The sequence below is a fragment of the Rhinopithecus bieti genome, unplaced genomic scaffold (assembly GCF_001698545.2).
Source record: "Rhinopithecus bieti isolate Rb0 unplaced genomic scaffold, ASM169854v2 scaffold_9383, whole genome shotgun sequence".
NCBI classification, from domain to species: domain Eukaryota; kingdom Metazoa; phylum Chordata; class Mammalia; order Primates; family Cercopithecidae; genus Rhinopithecus; species Rhinopithecus bieti.
Genome location: NW_016806471.1, coordinates 3,248,664 through 3,266,967, shown reverse-complemented (window position 1 = coordinate 3,266,967; position 18,304 = coordinate 3,248,664). Strand labels below are relative to the sequence as shown.

Below are 18,304 nucleotides of genomic sequence, written 5' to 3'. Positions count from 1 at the left end.
GTGGTGGAGAGAATAGAATAAGGCAGAAATTGGTATATACAAATATTATAACTCTCACAATCACTAATTTGAAAAATGGCCCATGGACCATGGACTTCATAATCTCATACTCCAAGTTGCTAGAAGAAATAGTTTCCATTGCTACTTCCCTTTATGTTAAATCAGATGCAGGACAGAGTGGGAAATGAGTATCAGTGGGCGGAACTTGCCCATGCATGTCACGGGAAGAAAAGAGAGGATGTCTGCTAGATTTTTTGTCTGCTTGTTCATTTCTTATCCCTAGCACCTGTGATACAGCACCTGTCCTATAGTAGACATTGAATAAATATTTGTTGAACAAAGAGGAATTCATTTTACATTAAACTCTGATCCTTACCAAATTACTGGATTAAATATTTCTTACAGCAGGAATTTGCCCTTATTTGTTTTTGTGTCCCCAGCCCCGAGCACAGTTCCTGGTGCAATAATGTTTGTTGAGCTACATTTCAAGGACTAAAACCTCTGGTGAGAACTACAAATACATATGCAAAACTATGGATGAATACTCGAGGAAAGGAGCCAAAACACAATAAAGTACATCCTATATGATTGTAGTTATATAAAGTACAAAAGCTAATGTATGCTGCTAGAATCAGGAGAGTGGTTACCCTTGGAGGCAAGGAGCAACTGGAAGGGAACACAAGGGGCATCATTTGGGGTAATGATAATACTGAATTTCTTGACCTGGGTGCTGGTTACAAGGGTATTCACTTTGTAAAAAGTCATTGAGATGTACATTTATAACATGTGCACTTTTTCTTTACGTATATTATACTTCAATTTAAAAGTTTCTTATAAAAGCTAAAAAAAAACACCCTCTGGCTAAGATAATAATGAATACCATAATCTCTCAATTCTAAATTCAATTGTAGTTTCTATGGAAAAAGATGTATAAAATTAGACATACATTCTAAAGATAGTTGAGTGGGCTATCCATTTTATTATCCTACATATACTTAAAAAGACTCCTACATCATATTCTATACAGAGGATGAAACTCTGACCCTTAATTTGTATGGATTCTTCTAAATATGTTTCATTTCATTATTATAATTTGTTATTGAACCAGACACGTTAAAGTATTCCACAGTCTCTATTAAGGGAAACTGTGCCCAACCCACTCCACCTACACAAAAAACAGAACTGGGGCAGACCAGGGTGGCCGTGTTTTACACTACACAACCTCTGTCCCTTTCCACAGGGTAGCCAGTCTCTAAATCAACCAGCATCCCATGGCCCAAGTAGCCTGGTTTAAAAAGGTGAGTTGGGCTAAGATGAGACCCTTGTTGGGGATCTGTAATTGGCCGACTGAGAAATGCAGCCACCTGGTAGAGAAGCTGAAGGATAAAGGATGCCTTAGGGTTGAGTTGGATCCATGGTAGGTAAAAGTATGTGCAAAGAATGCTTGGGAGAGTGCAGAATGGTCGTGGAGACCTCACCAAGGGAAGTTTTTTGAAGACTGGTATGGGAGAGATACCTAGATCTGTGTTGGAACCTGAGCCAATGCTTCTGAATGCTGCTTGCTCTTGGAATCACCTGGACAGCATTAAAAATACTGATGCTTGGTTCCCACTCTCGGGGATTCTGGTTAAATTCTAAACCTGGGGTGTCGCCTGGGTTACTGAAAAGCTCCCTAGGTGACTCATATGCAGACAGGGTTGCACATGGTAAGCTTCCCAGGTCAGTCAAAACACTGTCCACTTTACCTGTGGTGACCAAGGGGCCTCTGCTCCTTGCAGCAAGTCTGCCTGGAGCAGTTGCTCTGGGGCTTGGAGGAGCTGTGGACTTTCTTATCCCTATAACTACATGTAGCCTAGAGTCTGCAATAATATGAGCTGGAAGTGACAACTATCCTCACAACAGCAGCAGCATCATGGAGGGGTTTGTGAAACCAATGTACTGTCCAAATGACCTCGTTACTCTGAGCCACAGATCAGTGATCTGGACCCTGCAGGCCTGCCGAGCAGTCAGCCCGTGGGTTTGTGCAGAGGTGGTGCAGAATTTGCCCTCTGCCCCAGTTCCATGGGAACATTTGAGGTTTCTCCTCTTTTTTTAGGGAAGCATTTTCCTAAGAAGCCAGGCATTTTCCCCTAGAATTTTGGTGGAGGTGGACACAGAGGTGTGCCTGATCTGTCTATACCCTCCCCCAAGGGCTGTGCACTTATTAATTCAGGAGAAAAAGGGGCTGTGGGAGGAGAGGGGAGGATTTTTTCCTTTGCCTTCATAATAGCCTACATGTCATAGACTCCTGCCTGGATTATCTTATTTGGTCTTTAGAACAACTCTATGAAAGTAGTAAAGCAGGTAAGATCTACTTGACAGAAGAGGAAACTGAGGCCCAGAAGGCTACTAAACGCTTTCCTTGAGGTCACAAGGCCCAAGACCCCTGGTTCAGTACCCTTTTCCACACACTGGGTGACCTCTCAGCATAGGTCCCAGGTCACATAATGACATAATAACCATGTTCTGGCGAGCAGCCATAATACCACCACTCAGCTCATATGGATTTAAGAAGTGTAATTAAACAATAAAGCCTTTCTTAGAGGAATTAATTAATCAGCGTAAGCAGTCTTAAAATCACATCCAGATCATATCAATCTGTTTTTCAAGTAGAAAGTTTAAAAATTTTGAACACACTTTGTGAGGTTTTCCAGTTTTTTGTTTTGTTTTTTGACAAAGTCTCGCTTTGTCACCCAGGCTGGAGTGCAGTGGCGTGATCTCGGCTCACTGCAACCTCTGCCTCCCTGGCTCCAGCAATCCTCTCACCTCAACTTCCCAAGTAGCTGGGACCACAGGACCGCAGCACTAAGCCTGGCTAATTTTTGTATTTTTTTTTTTTTAGAGAGACGGAGTTTCACCATGTTGCCCAGGCTGGTCTTGAACTACTGGGCTCAAGCGGTCCACCTGCCTCGGCTTCCCAAAGTGCTGAGATTACAGGCATGAGCCACCATAACCAGCCTTGAATACACTTTGGTGACTTTTGTTTATAAATAATATATGCTCATTGTAGAAATTCTGGAAAACGCAGAAAAGCTTAAAGAAGAAAATGAAATGCACCATAATCATACTGCCCAAAGACACTGATATGCATATGCATAATACACATATGGTATATACACAAATGTATTTCTAAAATTGACATCATATTATATTATTGTGTGTCCTTTTCATTTGCTTATTATGTCATGAACAATTTCTCATGACAATCAATTTTTCAAAAATACAGTTTCCAGAGATTAGTAAGTTTTGTATTATGGATATATCATGATGTAATTTTTTCTTAATATTGATTCCAATGTTTACTATTATAAAATGATTATAACCATCCTCATATATAAATATTTTTCCTATCTCTACTTATTTCCTTATGATAGACTTAGGATAGATTTCTAAAAGTACCATTATTAGATTATGGATGGTTTTTAAATCTCTAGTTCTTCACTGCTGACTTGTACCAAATTACATGTCCAACTCTGAGTATGGAAATGCCTATCTGACCATATCCTCACCAACATTTAAAATTATCATTTTATTTCTTTTTCTATGAAATCATGTTCTTTGACTCCTTTTGCTTTCTAAGCACTTTTTATTTATTAAGGATATTACTTAGTCTTTTCTTATTTCTTTTGATGCTGAAAGTTTTTTCTTACTGATTACCGATTTGCCTTTTCATTAATGATTTCTAACATAGAGAAGTTTAAATTTTTATTTAACAAAATATATCAACTCCTATTATGTATTATTTCTTTGCTTTTAATTTTTTGAGACAGAGTTTCACTCTTGTTGCCCAGGCTGGAGTGCAATGGCATGATCTTGGCTCACTGCAACCTCTGCCTCCTGGGTTCAAGTGATTCTCCTGCCTCAGCCTCCCAAGTAGCTGGGATTACAGGCATGTAATCCATGTAATCCACCATGCCCGGCTAATTTTTGTATTTTTAGTAGAGACAGGGTTTCTCCATGTTGGTCAGGCTGGTCTCGAACTCCCGACCTCAGGTGATCCACCCTCCTGGGCCTCCCAAAGTGCTGGGATTACAGGTGTGAGCCACCACTCCCGGCCTGCCTTTATTCTTTTTTTAAAATCGTTTTTTAATCTTTTTTTTTTAAATCATAAATTTAGGGGGTGTAAGGGTAGTTTTGTTACATGGATATATTGTGTAGTGGCGAAGTCTGGGCTTTTGGTATAACCATCACTCGAATAGTGTGCAATGCACCCGTTAAGTATTGCATCATCTCTCCCTTCCTCCTACCCCCCCCACCCTTCTGAGTCTCCAATGTCTATCATTCCACACTTTGTGTCCATGAGTACATATTATTTAGCTCCCACTTATAAGTGAAAACATGCAGTATTTGACTTTCTGAGTTATTTTACTTAAGATAATGGCCTCCAATCCATCCACGTTGCTGCAAAAGACATGATTTCATTCTTTAAATATCCTTTCCTGTCTTCAGATCGAGGAAATATTGCCTACATCTTCCCTTTAACATTTTCTTTTTAATATGTAACTCTTCAATACATTTGGGACTTACTTTTATGTATGATGTGAGGGAAGACACTGCCTTGTTATTTTCTAAATATTTACCCAAATTTACCCAAAGCTTTCTGTTGAATAATTAACAGAATTTACAGAGTCTCCCCTACTCAAGTGTGTGATATCCTTCAAATGTCTGCCTTTTTTTTTTTTTTTTTTTTTTTTTTTGCCATTTTCCAAGGATCAAATCGTGGATTTATTTTTTATTCCCACTGTTTTCTAATTTATTATTTTATCTTTTATTTACTGCTTGTCTCCTAATTTCCTTAGGATACTTACTAAGTTTAGTGCTCAATCATATACTTTTTATTCTTTCTGAATAAAAAATGAAAGTATTTAGAAATGGAACTTTACCTTGTGTAATGTATCCAGTAAGTTTTGCTCCATGCTCATCTTTTAAAATTGTGTATTTCATTTCAATGGGAATTTAGAGTATTATTCCTATAATTCCCTGTAATTGTTTTTTTTAAGCTTTCATAATTTCATTATTAATACTAAACTGGGATCAGAGGATGTGGCCTGTAAAATGCTAACACTAAGCTCTAATTCCTCCAGATTCCGCTGTCTATAGGGATGCATCATGACTAAGTGACACTTTCACACTAAGGCCATAAAGCTGTTAGGGGATTCCTGGTTGAACGGAGAGGTAGGACACACAGAATTTACTTCAAAAGGAACGGAAAAGTAGGCAACAGGCTTAGCATGGAGCTTAGAGTTCAGAGGGAACCCAGGGCCAGCAACAGAGAAGTAAATGAAGAAGCAGAAGATCTAAGAATGAAGATATAGCTACAGGGGGTCAAGGGCAAGGCTGCCTAAATTCCAGGTGAGAGCCCAGAGACGGGAATGCATAAGAGCGAAAGGACTGGGCAGGCTCATGTGTTGGTGCTAAGTCTGGTGTGCCACTGAGGTGGTTGCCTGCCCTGGGGCCTCACCTCTCCAGAGGCCAGGGAAGCGGCACACTGAAGAGGGAATCAGGAAGCCTGGGTCCTAATATAAAATAGATCATAAATTCTGTGTCCTAGAGCATACCACTTCTCTCTATGTTATAAAGCAAGGAGACTAGACTAGATCATTTGTGAGGTCCCTTGTAGCTCTAAAGATGTATGAGTCTATCCTTATAGCACTGCAGCTTTCATTCATGGAAGAGTAGGCATGTGGAGTCTGGGGAGTGGAGAGGCGGGTCTGCAGATGGCTGAATAGTTGGGGGAAGGGTGACTCCTGCTGAGAAAAGTTCCCATTGTCTCAAACTAGACTGCTCTTTGGTCCCATGCCAGGCACCCTGGCTCTCATGACACGTACTTCTTCAGACCCTCTCCAGTCACCTGTAATATCTTGATTGCCATTAGAATTGTATCTGGCCCATGAGTGGCCTGCATCCCATCTTCCAGCCCAGAGCAGGTTTTCCTGGCTATGGAGGGAGATGATCTAGGGGGCTCTTCCAAATGATTCCCAACTCCGTGAAAACCACTCTGATTAAGAAGGGAGAAGTGAGTAGCCAGCACCTGGTTGTCACTTGGAGAATGAATTGATTGGATTCAGAATAGAGAATCAGGTTTCTAAGCTTGCAACTGCCAGTTATAATTGTATGTTTACACATTAAGTAGGTAAATCTGTTTCATCATCTGTTAAAATAGGATTGAGGATGCAAAAAGACTTCCTGGATGATTTTTAAAATTATGTGAGATAATGTGTATGAGCATGTCTCCAATGCTTCTGCCAAGGAATAGCTAAGCAAAGAGCACAGACATCAAGTGTCGGAGCTGGAAGGGCTCTTAGATCTAGGAAAAGGACACATGTTTTACTGCAAAGGAAACTCAGGTCCCGTGAGGATGTCAGCTGCCCCAAGAAGACTTTGATTGACATCTAGGATATTAGGTAGGACATGGACAGTGTGTACAAACATGAGTGTGCACACTCCCAAGTGAATATGGGCTTGTTTGCATATGTATATGTAAATGAAAGAGCACAAGATGCACAGATTACAGCTGTTAGAAGATATGGAGGGACAGCTGCAGGGGCTTGCCAAATTGTTTAAAGCTGGCTTTGCTTAAATGATTCAAACCCTTTGGTTTTTACTAATATTCTCCTTTATCCAAAAGAATAGGGCTGGTTAAATGATAATTAATAATAGGCTGATGATTCACTTTAGTTAAATGCACACATTCTAAGTGCATGTGCCATGTGAATAATTTACATTTGAATATTTTAAAATATGCTCCTAATACAGAAAAGCATTAAAATTGGAAGCATCACACACAAGTACATTATTTGACAGTTCTTTTTGACTCTCAATCTTGAAAATTCAGCTGATCCTTAATTAGATTACCAACTCTTCAACCTGGATTGACTGGAATGACCTAAATTTGGTTCCACACTAACCTGAGGGTGGGGGGCACTCCAGAGAGATACGTAGTCCAACTCCTCTTTTTACAGATGAGGAGAATGAGGCTGGCAGAGGTTAATAGATTTAACCAAGGTCACACCTTTTGTCAGTGGTGGGGCTAGGATTAGGATGTGGATTTTAGATTTGCAGGGATGTCCTTGACATGCACACTAGCAAACATTTGAGCATGGGCCCACTCCGTTTTGAGTGGTAACCCCTATTTGGTAATCCCCAATCCTCCTGGGATTATCTCTCATCCCAGGGCAGTGAAAACTCTTCTCTTCTGGGAATTGGCACAACTAGTCAGCAGCCCACCCTCCCCATGTGTTTATAAAATCACCCTGGATCTCCCGGGTCCTGGAACACCAAGGAGAAGGGCCTACTCCATGCCAGCCCTCATCTTCAACAGTTTGACATCTGATTTTAATCCTCAGATGAACACTAAGATGTAGGTTTTACATTCTCCACGTAAGAGATAAAGAAAACCAAGGTGAGGGAGGTGAAGTGATTTGAAGCTTGCAAGTGGCAGAGCTGGGATTCCAGGCTAAGGCTTGTTCTCTCCCTTCCCGACTTCTCCAGGACTCATGAGTGGCCATGAGGAAGCCAACTCCCTCTTTTTAGCATCAGCCCTGCCCAGTATCTGCTGCAAACCTACAATAGCCTTGCCCAGAGCATATACTCCCAGAGTATATTCCCTGGAACGCACGACCTTCAAGGGGTTAATAGGTTTATGTGCACAAAGACTGGCGGATACATTTAGGAAAAGTGGGTTAAAGAAGTTAATCAGAGTTCTTAACTATGCCTTTTCTATCCTTAAGTAAATTGAGACTCTTCAAAATGAAATTCAATATATGGTTTCCTGATCTCACTGATAATGGGACTCTTTTATCATTGAGCTTCCTACAAAATGAATATTCCATGGAACATACCCAGCAAAATGCTTGTTTAGCCATTTAGAAAATAGCTGTGATGAGGCCGGGCGCGGTGGCTCACGCCTGTAATCCCAGCACTTTGAGAGGCTAAGGCGGGCGCATCATGAGGTCAGGAGATCGAGAACATCCTGGCTAACACGGTGAAACTCCGTCTCTACTAAAAATACAAAAAATTAGCCGGGCATGGTGATGGGTGCCTGTAGTCCCAGCTACTCGGGAGGCTGAGGCAGGAGAATGGCGTGAACCCAGGAAGCGGAGCTTTCAGTGTGTCGAGATCGTGCCACTGCACTCCAGCCTGGGCAACAGAGTGAGACTCCGTCTCAAAAAATAATAATAAAAAATAAATTAAAAAAATTTAAAAAAGAAAATAGCTGTGATGAAACCTGCTCCAAATAAAAACAGTGAGAGTATATATTTATACTCAGAAGCCTTTTCCTGTTGAATGAGCTGCAAGCAGTCATCTCCTTCCTCCAAAAGTTGGGGATCTAGTGGGAGGTCCCTAAAGAAGGGGTGTGTGCTAAATCCCTTGAACAGGTAGAGAGCCTACTGGGGAGGCTGACTCCCAGAGGCACATCAACAAATCCACACTAACAAAATGGTCTCGAGTTGCTCCTTATGTGGAGACAGACCGTTTAATGTATCCATTAGGATGGGATTCTTTCCACCTGCATATCCTTTGCTATCCAGCCTCTCTAGAATGAGGTGGGGTATAAATAATTAAGCTAAAAATAAAGTGAATTACCATATGCATATATTTCCAAAGTACTGTATGTTCCATAGAACCAATGTTCTATGAGATGTTAAGAAAAGTAAACAATTTTGAATAATTTCAGAGATGTTTCTATGCCAAGATACCTTCATTGTAAATAACCAAGCAGGGATAGAACATGCAGTTTCCCAAATTTATTTGAGCACAGAACTCTTTTCTTTCAGGTCAACTGCTCCACAGGACACAAGTTTAGACAACAGTAGTCTAAGGTATAACTTTAAAGTAAATAAGTCCTTTTCTTTTTCTTTTTTCTTTTCTTTCTCTCTATTTTTGTTTAAGCGAGGAGATCAGAGCTTACACATATAAATGAGAGTTGCAGCCTAGGGAAACTAGCTGCTCTTGCCAGCAACGCGGCCACTGTTTCAAAGGGCTTTTGAAACTCCTTTCAGTGATTGTCTCCAGGAATTAGGGCAAATTCTCCTGAATACCCTTGTTAATGGCAAAGGTTGACCCTTTGAGAGGGGATTTGATTTTGGGAACAAAACTATGCAAAGTCAAGCATGATGATTCATGTTCAGGAAGAAGTAGACAGCAGTGGTTAAAAGTGAGGACATGAGTTTAAACCCCAGCTCTCTACTTAATAGCGGCGTGACATTGAGGAGGTTACCTTTTAGGACTCAGTGCTTCATTTGCAAAATGGAGATAATTATATCTACCTCAAAAGGTTACCATCATGATGACATTAAAAATGGGATCTATAAAATGCTTAGCACCAAGCAATACAAAAATAACTAATGCCTCTAATAAAACCTTGCCTGGTTTTATTGCATGGCTTGTAAACTGGAAGTAAAGACAGTTCTCAAAGGAGGGTCCAGAAATCTTTAGCCATGGAAGCACAGTTGGGCAAAATCTATGGCCCTCCATGAAGTCAAGAGTGATTTGTACGTATACATTCTAGTTTGTATTTTTAAAGATTCATTGCCTTTTAATCATATTTTACACATGCAAGCACCCGCCATCTTGCTATGTAAAAATGGGCCTAACAATTTTTTTCCAATCCTTGCTTCATGAGAGGGATACTGAAACATCATTTTATCATCAACTACCACAGGGAGAGCCTGGTAAGGTCACTTTGGACCTGTTTGGGAGATTGGGAATGACAATTATTGTATTAATAATCTTAACAACAGCCAGTTTCATATTATGAGGTTCTTTCAATGAACAACCTAATGTATTGGCTTGTTAGAACTGATTCAATAATCTTTGTCCATTTCTTTTTATCTCTTTCTTTCTTTCTTTCTTTTTTTTGAGATGGAGTCTCGCTCTGTTGCCCAGGCTGGAGTGCAGTGGCGCGATCTTGGCTCACTGCAAGCTCTGCCTCCTGGGTTCACGCCATTCTCCTGCCTCAGCCTCCTAAGTAGCTGGGACTACAGGTGCCTGTCACCTCGCCCGGCTAATTTTTTGTGTTTTTAGTAGAGACAGGGTTTCACTGTGTTAGCCAGGATGTTCTCCATCTCCTGACCTCGTGATCTGCCCGCCTTAGCCTCCCAAAGTGCTGGGATTACAGGCGTGAGCCACTGCGCCCAGCCACCTTTGTCCATTTCTTTAACCATGCTATTTCTTTATTATATTAAAGTAACTGTTTGTAGAATACAACAGAATTTTAAGATAGGAAGAGACCTTAGATGTAATCAAATGCAAGGGTCTCAAAATGCCAACTTATGTTTGTTTGGTCTTTATCCTGTTTACAAATCTATTTCCAGATTTCCACCTTCCCCTAAAAATTAGGAAGGTAGGGCTCCACGTGTACGTACCACATTCCCATCAGCAATAGTCAGTTGGAGCAGGGGACGTCATATTTAGGTAAGACATGTCTTCTCTGGTTTACCTCAGTCACCACTACTCCCTATTGTCTTATACTCAACTACTTCCTTCATTGATCTTACCATCTCAAACCCCACTAGCATTTGAGTTTCAGAACCACAATTTAATCTACCTTTAATATTTTATGCAATAAAAGCTGAGGTCCAGTGATATTTTGTGACCTACCCAAGGTCATGCAGCCCAATAGTGGCCAAACTGAATTTCAAACCCATATCTCCTGACTTCTACTTCAGGCCCCTTTCTATGCTACCGTAGAACCACTCATCTGAAGACTGCCAATGTTAATTATTTAAACAAAATCTGGCACGTTTTACAAAATGTGATGCCAGTCATTTTATTCATGAGGAAGAAAGGAGAGGGTTATGACTTTTTTTTGAAAGGTAAATAGTTCATGTTTCCTGCGAGAAGTATTTAAAGAAAAGGTTTCTCAGCAAGTTCTGCTGGAGAACTGTGTATAGAACCACAAAATGTTTAAAGCTGAGATTATTGGCAAACGCAGATTATACAATCAGACACTAATCTGATGTTACAGTAGTTCCAATTAAAGCGATTTTCAGATACTGTAGTAAAGCTAATGTGTATTGAGTTACAGGAACCTTGCCAAGCATTTTCCATGCACTGTTTTACTTAATCCTTACTGTAAATCTGTGCAATAGGTACTATGGTTCTTCCTCATTTTGTAGATATAGATATCAAGGCTTGATTAAGCTTGCCCCAAATCACACAACTAGTAAGCAGCAGAGTGGGGATTTGAACACATGCTTATCTGCCCACAAGCCTGTGTTGTCTGCCTCATTGCCAGCTCACCAGGGTCAGCTGTTTTGATATTACAGCTGATGCTGTAAAGCCCTTGCAGACATTTTGTAGCCCATGTTAGCCACAGGATCAACAACCAGCAAGCATCACCATCATCGCTAATCAACTGAATATCATTTTGAACAAAATGAGAACGCTTATCAAGACTACATTATAATACATTTAAGCAGGCCAGGCAAATACCTGTAATCCCAGCACTTTGGAAGGGTGAGGTGGGAGGATTGTTTGAGACCAGGAGTTCAAGACCAGCTTGGGCAACAGAGCAAGACCTCATCTCTACTTACATAAAAATAATTTTTTAAATGAAACCAATGCATTCAAATACAGGCAAAGTATAATTTACCATATCAAGAATCACTACCAGCCTGGAACTGCCATATCAGGGTGAAAAGTGACAGCGTGTCACTCATCTTTGTGTCCCTCACAAAGCCCAACATTTTACCTGCTACCCAGTAGAGTCTCAAAACATGTCTGCTAAAATGGGAGGCTTTTGTTTTCATTTTGTTGCTGCTTGCAACTATACAATAAATAAATACTTGTTTTGCCTAAGCAGGTACTTAAATAAATCAAAAAGGAAATTATCTTTGTGTTAATGATTTTTGTTTTCATATTAATAGTGCTTAACTAACATTTCTTTCTAGATGTCCTGTCAGACTGGATAAAGGAGCATCTTACCCTTCCCAGGACAGACTAGTCAGCCTCTGCAGTCCAAGTAAAAAACCAAGGAGGCCAAATGTGAAGTCAGCGTGGGACAAAAGAGATTGAAGCGATGGGTCTAACGAAAGGCTTAGATGCTTTGTGTTTGAAATCTGGTATGCTGGAAATCTCTGCTGAGGAAGTTTGAATTCACAACTTCATGAGCAAATATCTCCTCGAGGTTTTTTAGTCTGGCTCACTTCCTAGACCTCCACACCATTAGTCCACATGAACTCAGATAGGGTGCACCAAACATCAGAAAGAGTGTGAACATGACCAGCACTATCTGCTGAGAGTAACACAGGAGCCTTCAGCACAAAATCGATGGAAACATAAACTGGATTCAACAAATATATGGGAAGCCATGTCTAGGCTTTTCTCTGGGACCACAGCTTATGGGTGATCCTCCATGAAAGACACAGGCAGATATAAGCACCATAGCTCTAATAAATGGCACACAGTGCCAGACATCAGTAAAGTCTAGAGAATTTGAGAATCAACAGAGGTCACAGAATGAGATCCTGCAGAACTTGTTTGGGCACGTGTGTGTGTGTGTGTGTGTGTGTGTGTGTGTGTGTGTGTGTAAAGTCAATGGTGTGAGTGATAACCCTGGACAAATAGAAAGGGCCAAACGCTATGGACGCCAGCTCAGGTGTCTGGATTTTCTCTGTTTCTAGGGAGTCATGAAAGCACGGAGAGCTGTGTCTCAGGAAAGGCAACGCTAATGGAGGTGGGTCAGATGGGAACTGAAAGCAAACAGGGAGGCGTGGAGGCTCCTGCCATAGCCTGTGAAACAGTGAATGAAATGCAGCCTCAATGAAGGCAATGGTGCTGTGGTGAAGAGGAGGAGGCAGATTCTCATGCTGTTGGACAGGATACGTGTCCAGGTGGAAGTGGACAGTGAAAGAGAGGGGTCAGGTAACTCTGAAATTTCTTGTCTGAATAACTGAAAGGATGAAATACGCTTTCAGAGAAAACATTTGTGGTGAGCGCTAGTTTGTGCAGTTATGAGAATTAATTTGCTTCAAATAACAAACCTGTACATGGACCCTCGAATCTAAAATAAAAGTTAAAATGATTTTTTTTTTTTTTTTTTTTTTTTTGAGACGGAGTCTCGCTCTGTCGCCCAGGCTGGAGTGCAGTGGCCGGATCTCAGCTCACTGCAAGCTCTGCCTCCCGGGTTTACGCCATTCTCCCGCCTCAGCCTCCGGAGTAGCTGGGACTACAGGCACCCGCCACCTCGCCCGGCTAGTTTTTGTATTTTTTAGTAGAGACGGGGTTTCACCGTGTTCACCAGGATGGTCTCGATCTCCTGACCTCGTGATCCGCCCATCTCGGCCTCCCAAAGTGCTGGGATTACAGGCTTGAGCCACCGCGCCCGGCCCCAAAATGATTTTTAAGAAAGTAAAACAAAAGAAGTAATTAGTTAAAAGTTAAATATTAGATCATTGGGCAAATTGTAGACAAAACAGCCTAGATGCTTTTTGGTCTATCATGGGGACATCAGCTGGGTACAAACCAAAACATGCTCATCTATAACCAGCTAATAATTCCTCCAAAAGCACCCTTGGCTGATAGGTCTGGCTTGAGTGGTCATTGAAGACTGCTAAATTATAGGCTTGTAATATAAGGAGGAATAGAAAAAGGTAGCAATTGCTTTAACGGTAAAGGAGGCCATGGGTATTTGTTCCCGGACAGATCATATTTTGAAGGACTAAATGATAAAGCCTTAGTAAGGATGGACTTATTCCTTCCTTTGTTCATGTCTTTTGCTTTTCCATTGTTTTTATTTTTTAATTTCTTATGGATCATGTATTTATGTGTTGATTGTGGATTAATTTTTAAAATAATGCCATTCCCCGCTTTGACCCTGAAAGATCAAAGATCAATTCTGTCTTTCAAACAAGACCACATCCAGTTGGAATATTAAGAAATTTTTTCTGGTCACATCGGATTCTTACACGCAGTGTTTTTGTTTTGTGTTATTTTATTTGAGTATGATACTAAAACTACCCTGGAAATCACTCCCTGAAAATAGAACACTCTCAGGAATTACAGGGGTTTAGTTAATTAAAATAAGCTATAAATGGGTGGCGACGTGGCCACATTTTGTCCTCTTAAATTGGAATTTCACTTCCATCATGAGCCCATATCATTGGGGATTTCAGTCTGCAGTTGAGAAGGAACAGGGCTGTAATGTGTGAAAACACATTTCTCTAAATTCCATTCACTAAAAGTACCACTTTCTATCACTAAAAGCAAGTTAGAATGCATAATCATTGTCATTGGTTATGGTTCAAAACTTGTCCTATGTAAAACATGAATGAAATTGCATTTGCTTTGGAAAGGTTTTTGTTGTTACGTTTAAAACCATAAATGAGATTTTTTAAAAAATGTATTCTACAACTAATCTGATGAATTTGTATTAAATAATTTTATTCTTTCTCTCTCCTCTCTACAGAATGTGGGTTTCTGTTTTTCTTGTTCTCCAACACAAACAGCCAGCCACCACGGCCTACCAGGATCTTTTCCCAAACACTGCATGTAACTGAAGATACAATGTCTGTTTTCCTCAGTACCCCAGACTGACATTTCAACAAGTACTTCTCATCATGGCTTTTGCAGAAGCTCTGAAAAAGCATCTGGGGACATAACGACATTATCAGATTTTTAGGGTGGATGATGGAAATATGACATTTGCTTTAACCCTTCCCAACAACAAATCAAGAAACCAATGAACTGTCTTCCTACATCAATCACGCTGAATTGATTCTGAAATTTATCTCTTCACAGTGTATGAGGGGTGAGTGTGGTAATTCACAATCACAAATGCTGCTGGAATTCATTGCAAACCTCAACGGCTTGTGCAATCTAGGCCTAATCTGGTGGTCCAATGCTGCTGGTCTTCATGTTCCAATGGGGGATTGGCAGCCCATATGGGGTTTTCAGGGGACTGGACAGCCCTGTTTCACAGAAGAGACCTTTCTGTCTGGGATCCATGCATTCCCACAATTGTTATGATCGCTTCATAGTTCGTATTCAGAGCCTTCTCATCCATTTCCTACTCACTGCACATGAGTTTATTAGGCCTTTTCCTGAGGATAGGAGGAAGCAGAGAACATTGGGCAGGAAGGATGGAGAGCAGAGTCTTTAGGCACAGGGTCTTGGAGATTAGGGACAAACTTTGGCCCCTGACAATTTTGCATAAGATCAGCACTGGCACAAGTCTACCATGTTGAGGTTAGCCAATCTGAGTTAACCGAGAACACACAGGGTGAGAATTACTCGCTTTTTGTTATTTCTGAAACCTGAACTGCTTTTAGAAATAAAGGCTGGAATGTTCCATAGGAACTCGGAGCATGGGACACGGGCATGGCACACACTCGGTTGGGCTATTTAAAAACCAGTCCCTTGGCTTCCCTCTGTGATTCTAAATACGTGTAATCACATTACCCTGCAGCAGCCGGTAACTATTTCTATAACATTGTCCAGCATCTGTGCTTGCCGTGACTGGGTCCACCCAACAGAAACAAAGCGGAGATGTGGTAACTGATTAGGTTAATCACTCCAGGCTTTCTGTGCCACAGCTAATGTCCATCTAGTGTCTACTGACACTACTCCTAGAATTTTAAGGACTGATCTATGTAACTATCCTAGGGGAAGGGAGGTGCCTTCGCGTATCAAAAGGATGCTTTTTAAATGAGCCATTTATTCATTTAACAAGTGACCACCATAAATACAACTTATCACTCTCTCAGACACAGCAAATTCTTATCCTATGGAAGGATCTCAGCATTACAGACTCTGTCCCTTTCTGTGGGAAAGAATCTATCTTTTTTGGATTTGTTTGATGTGCTAACTAACACTTCCGCCAGTCACACCACTAGCCATCAATCAAATAGATAAACTCCTTAGGAATATCTAGTCAATTGTTAATCATTTGAAGACATCAGCCAGTAGAAGGACATTAGCCAACAACATTACATAATGTCAAAACAACTGATCAAGTTTGTGAATTCAATTAAACAGTCAAACCAGTTTAGGAATTTTATATAGACAAAACAATAGATTAAGTGACTTTTAGCTTTTTAGCTTGAAAATATGTATTCTCACTTCCATTTTAGAGATAAGAAGACTGAGGCTTAGTTAGATTTAGTAATCTGCACAAGACTACATGTTTAGGTTCTATGAGTGGCAGGGTGAGGTTTAAACACTTGTCTCCAACGTTCACTCCACGCTGTTTGCCTCTGTGTACGTAACTTCAAACAGCCAAAACGGCCAGGTAAGGCAAGAAAATAAAAAAAAATAAAAAACAAACAAGTGAAAGGCTTGGGTCCTGAATCATGCAGTTAAGATAGCCAAGACTCAGCTGATCCACAATTGGCTAGTTCTGCCCATATCCCTCCAGCTACAAGCCAAGTCTGTGACCTGATACCTAAGTCCTGGGAGACCTCTTGACCCCCATGTGATACCGCTATAAGAAGTAGGACTCTAATTGCCAAACATTACACATCAGAACAAATTTTACGTGTTCCATTATGCCTGTGAACAGATCTGATTTCTTAGTCAAATATTATTTTTTTGAATATTTTCAGGCATAGACTGAATATGTGGTTCCCTTGTGGCCAACTCAAAACACATAGCAGAGAGTAATCCTTTGCACTATTCTATATTAATATTTTCTTTCCCTCCTTGTAAGGGAACTAGTTATAAATTAGATGAGATTTAAAAACAGTCTCTTGAGAATTGATATTTTAAGGAATTACCTAGAAAGAGCTGAGGTGTTTTTTTCCCCCACATGGTAAATCATACAGAGTAGCAGCCTGCCCCAGATCCCCGGGAGACAACATCTTGAACACATATGTTATGCTGGGTTCTGTATTGACTAATTCAAAAACTCCAGGGCAAAAGAACCAAAGTTCCCAAGTTAAAAATGAAAGTAAAATAGTGGAATGGAATTGGGATCATTGTTGCAACATTCCAACAACTTCATAAATAGCCATTAAAGTAGACAGCACGACAGGTTAACAAATTTACCATTGTAAGACTCAATCTGCACTGTTGGTGTGAAGTCGCAAACAAACCCATCTACCTCTCACTTTACTGATATTCTGTTTTCTCAGAAAGAGAATCACATTTGACAAAATTAATATTGAGATCATTTTACTAGAAGGCTTATCCAAATATATGCCATATTAAAAATAGTCATGATATAAATATTTCTCACAAGAGCTGCAGCGATGGTGTGAATAAAAAACTCCCTTCTGAGATTTCAGTAAAACCAGATCTCACAAAGGATCTGAAAGAAAACAAAAAACAGAAAACAAACAAACAGACACACACAAAGAGACACACACACAAAGAACAAACCTTATGTTAATCCGGTTTAGCATAACAGTGACTATTTTGACACTATTTTATGAAGTACGATACTATTCCTTCCCAGATGAAGTAAGAGAAATGAATCGGCTACAGGTTTCTCATGATAATGTTCAGGGCTGGGGGTATCTAAGCATGTGCAGTAGCAGCTAAAAAAATCAAAAATTCTAAATGCAGCAAATGTTAGCACTGTCAAATGGCCATGCATGCAAGAGGAATCTCTCTCTCCATGCCCTTCTACAAATACATGCAAAGCCCCAAATCCACCGGCTGGAATTTTTAAATCGTAAATTAGATATCAAAATGCTTACGGGCCTTACAATGAGATAACATCAGGAGGAACGGTGCGTGGAATGGATCTGGCATTCTCACATAAAGCATTATCTTTGGTACAAGTACACACGGCAGGGCATTTTGGCTTCGCTGGTTTCTTCCCCTCAGTCAGCAAAAGCGCAGATAAGAGACATAGGAAATAAGCAATTCTTTTCAGGGGAATGCAGGCATTTCCCATCCTTTTGCTTCTTTCTGATTCCATGCAGCCGAGAAAATATCCCCAACCATGAACAGGGCTTCTGGAATTCAGATGGTGATTGTCTTGCTCTAAGAACAGGTCACATAGGAGTCCACCCTTTTCCTCTGCCTCTGTATCTCTGCTTTTTCAAAACAGAGACCTGCAGCTGATTCGTGAGCTTCTCCTCGCTCCAGTAATGCACTGCTCGGGGGAAGAGACCTGTGAGGTACTGTGAGATGGGAGGGATCCAACTGCTGGAGGAGAGAGCCGACTTGCATCACCACGAAAACACTGAGCACAGACCAGCCTTCGAAGGCAAAGTGAAGTGATGTCACAGAAAATAAACAGCTTTCTGCTTTCACCGGGAGGCCCTTTAATTGTTACCAAAAATAGGACGGCATTATGTCTTATTAGTGAGTGGGTGGG

The 18,304-nt window shown here is 40.7% G+C and overlaps 1 protein-coding gene across 2 annotated transcripts in view; it reads right to left on the bottom strand.

Annotated features, from left to right (window-relative positions):
• LGI1 (leucine rich glioma inactivated 1) overlaps nt 1–18,261 on the bottom strand; it is a 39,775-nt gene extending 21,514 nt beyond the window's left edge. The window contains exons 1-2 of one of the 2 annotated variants that reach the window (XM_017876772.1): nt 17,688–18,261; nt 17,216–17,287 (exon numbers count right to left, since the gene is read on the bottom strand). In XM_017876772.1, the coding sequence (XP_017732261.1) occupies nt 17,216–17,287; nt 17,688–17,902 (287 nt within the window). In that variant the 5' untranslated portion in view covers nt 17,903–18,261. The remainder of the gene's footprint in view (nt 1–17,215; nt 17,288–17,687) is intronic. The other variant, XM_017876770.1, reaches the window with a different exon arrangement.
• Nucleotides 18,262–18,304: the final 43 nt, after the last annotated feature.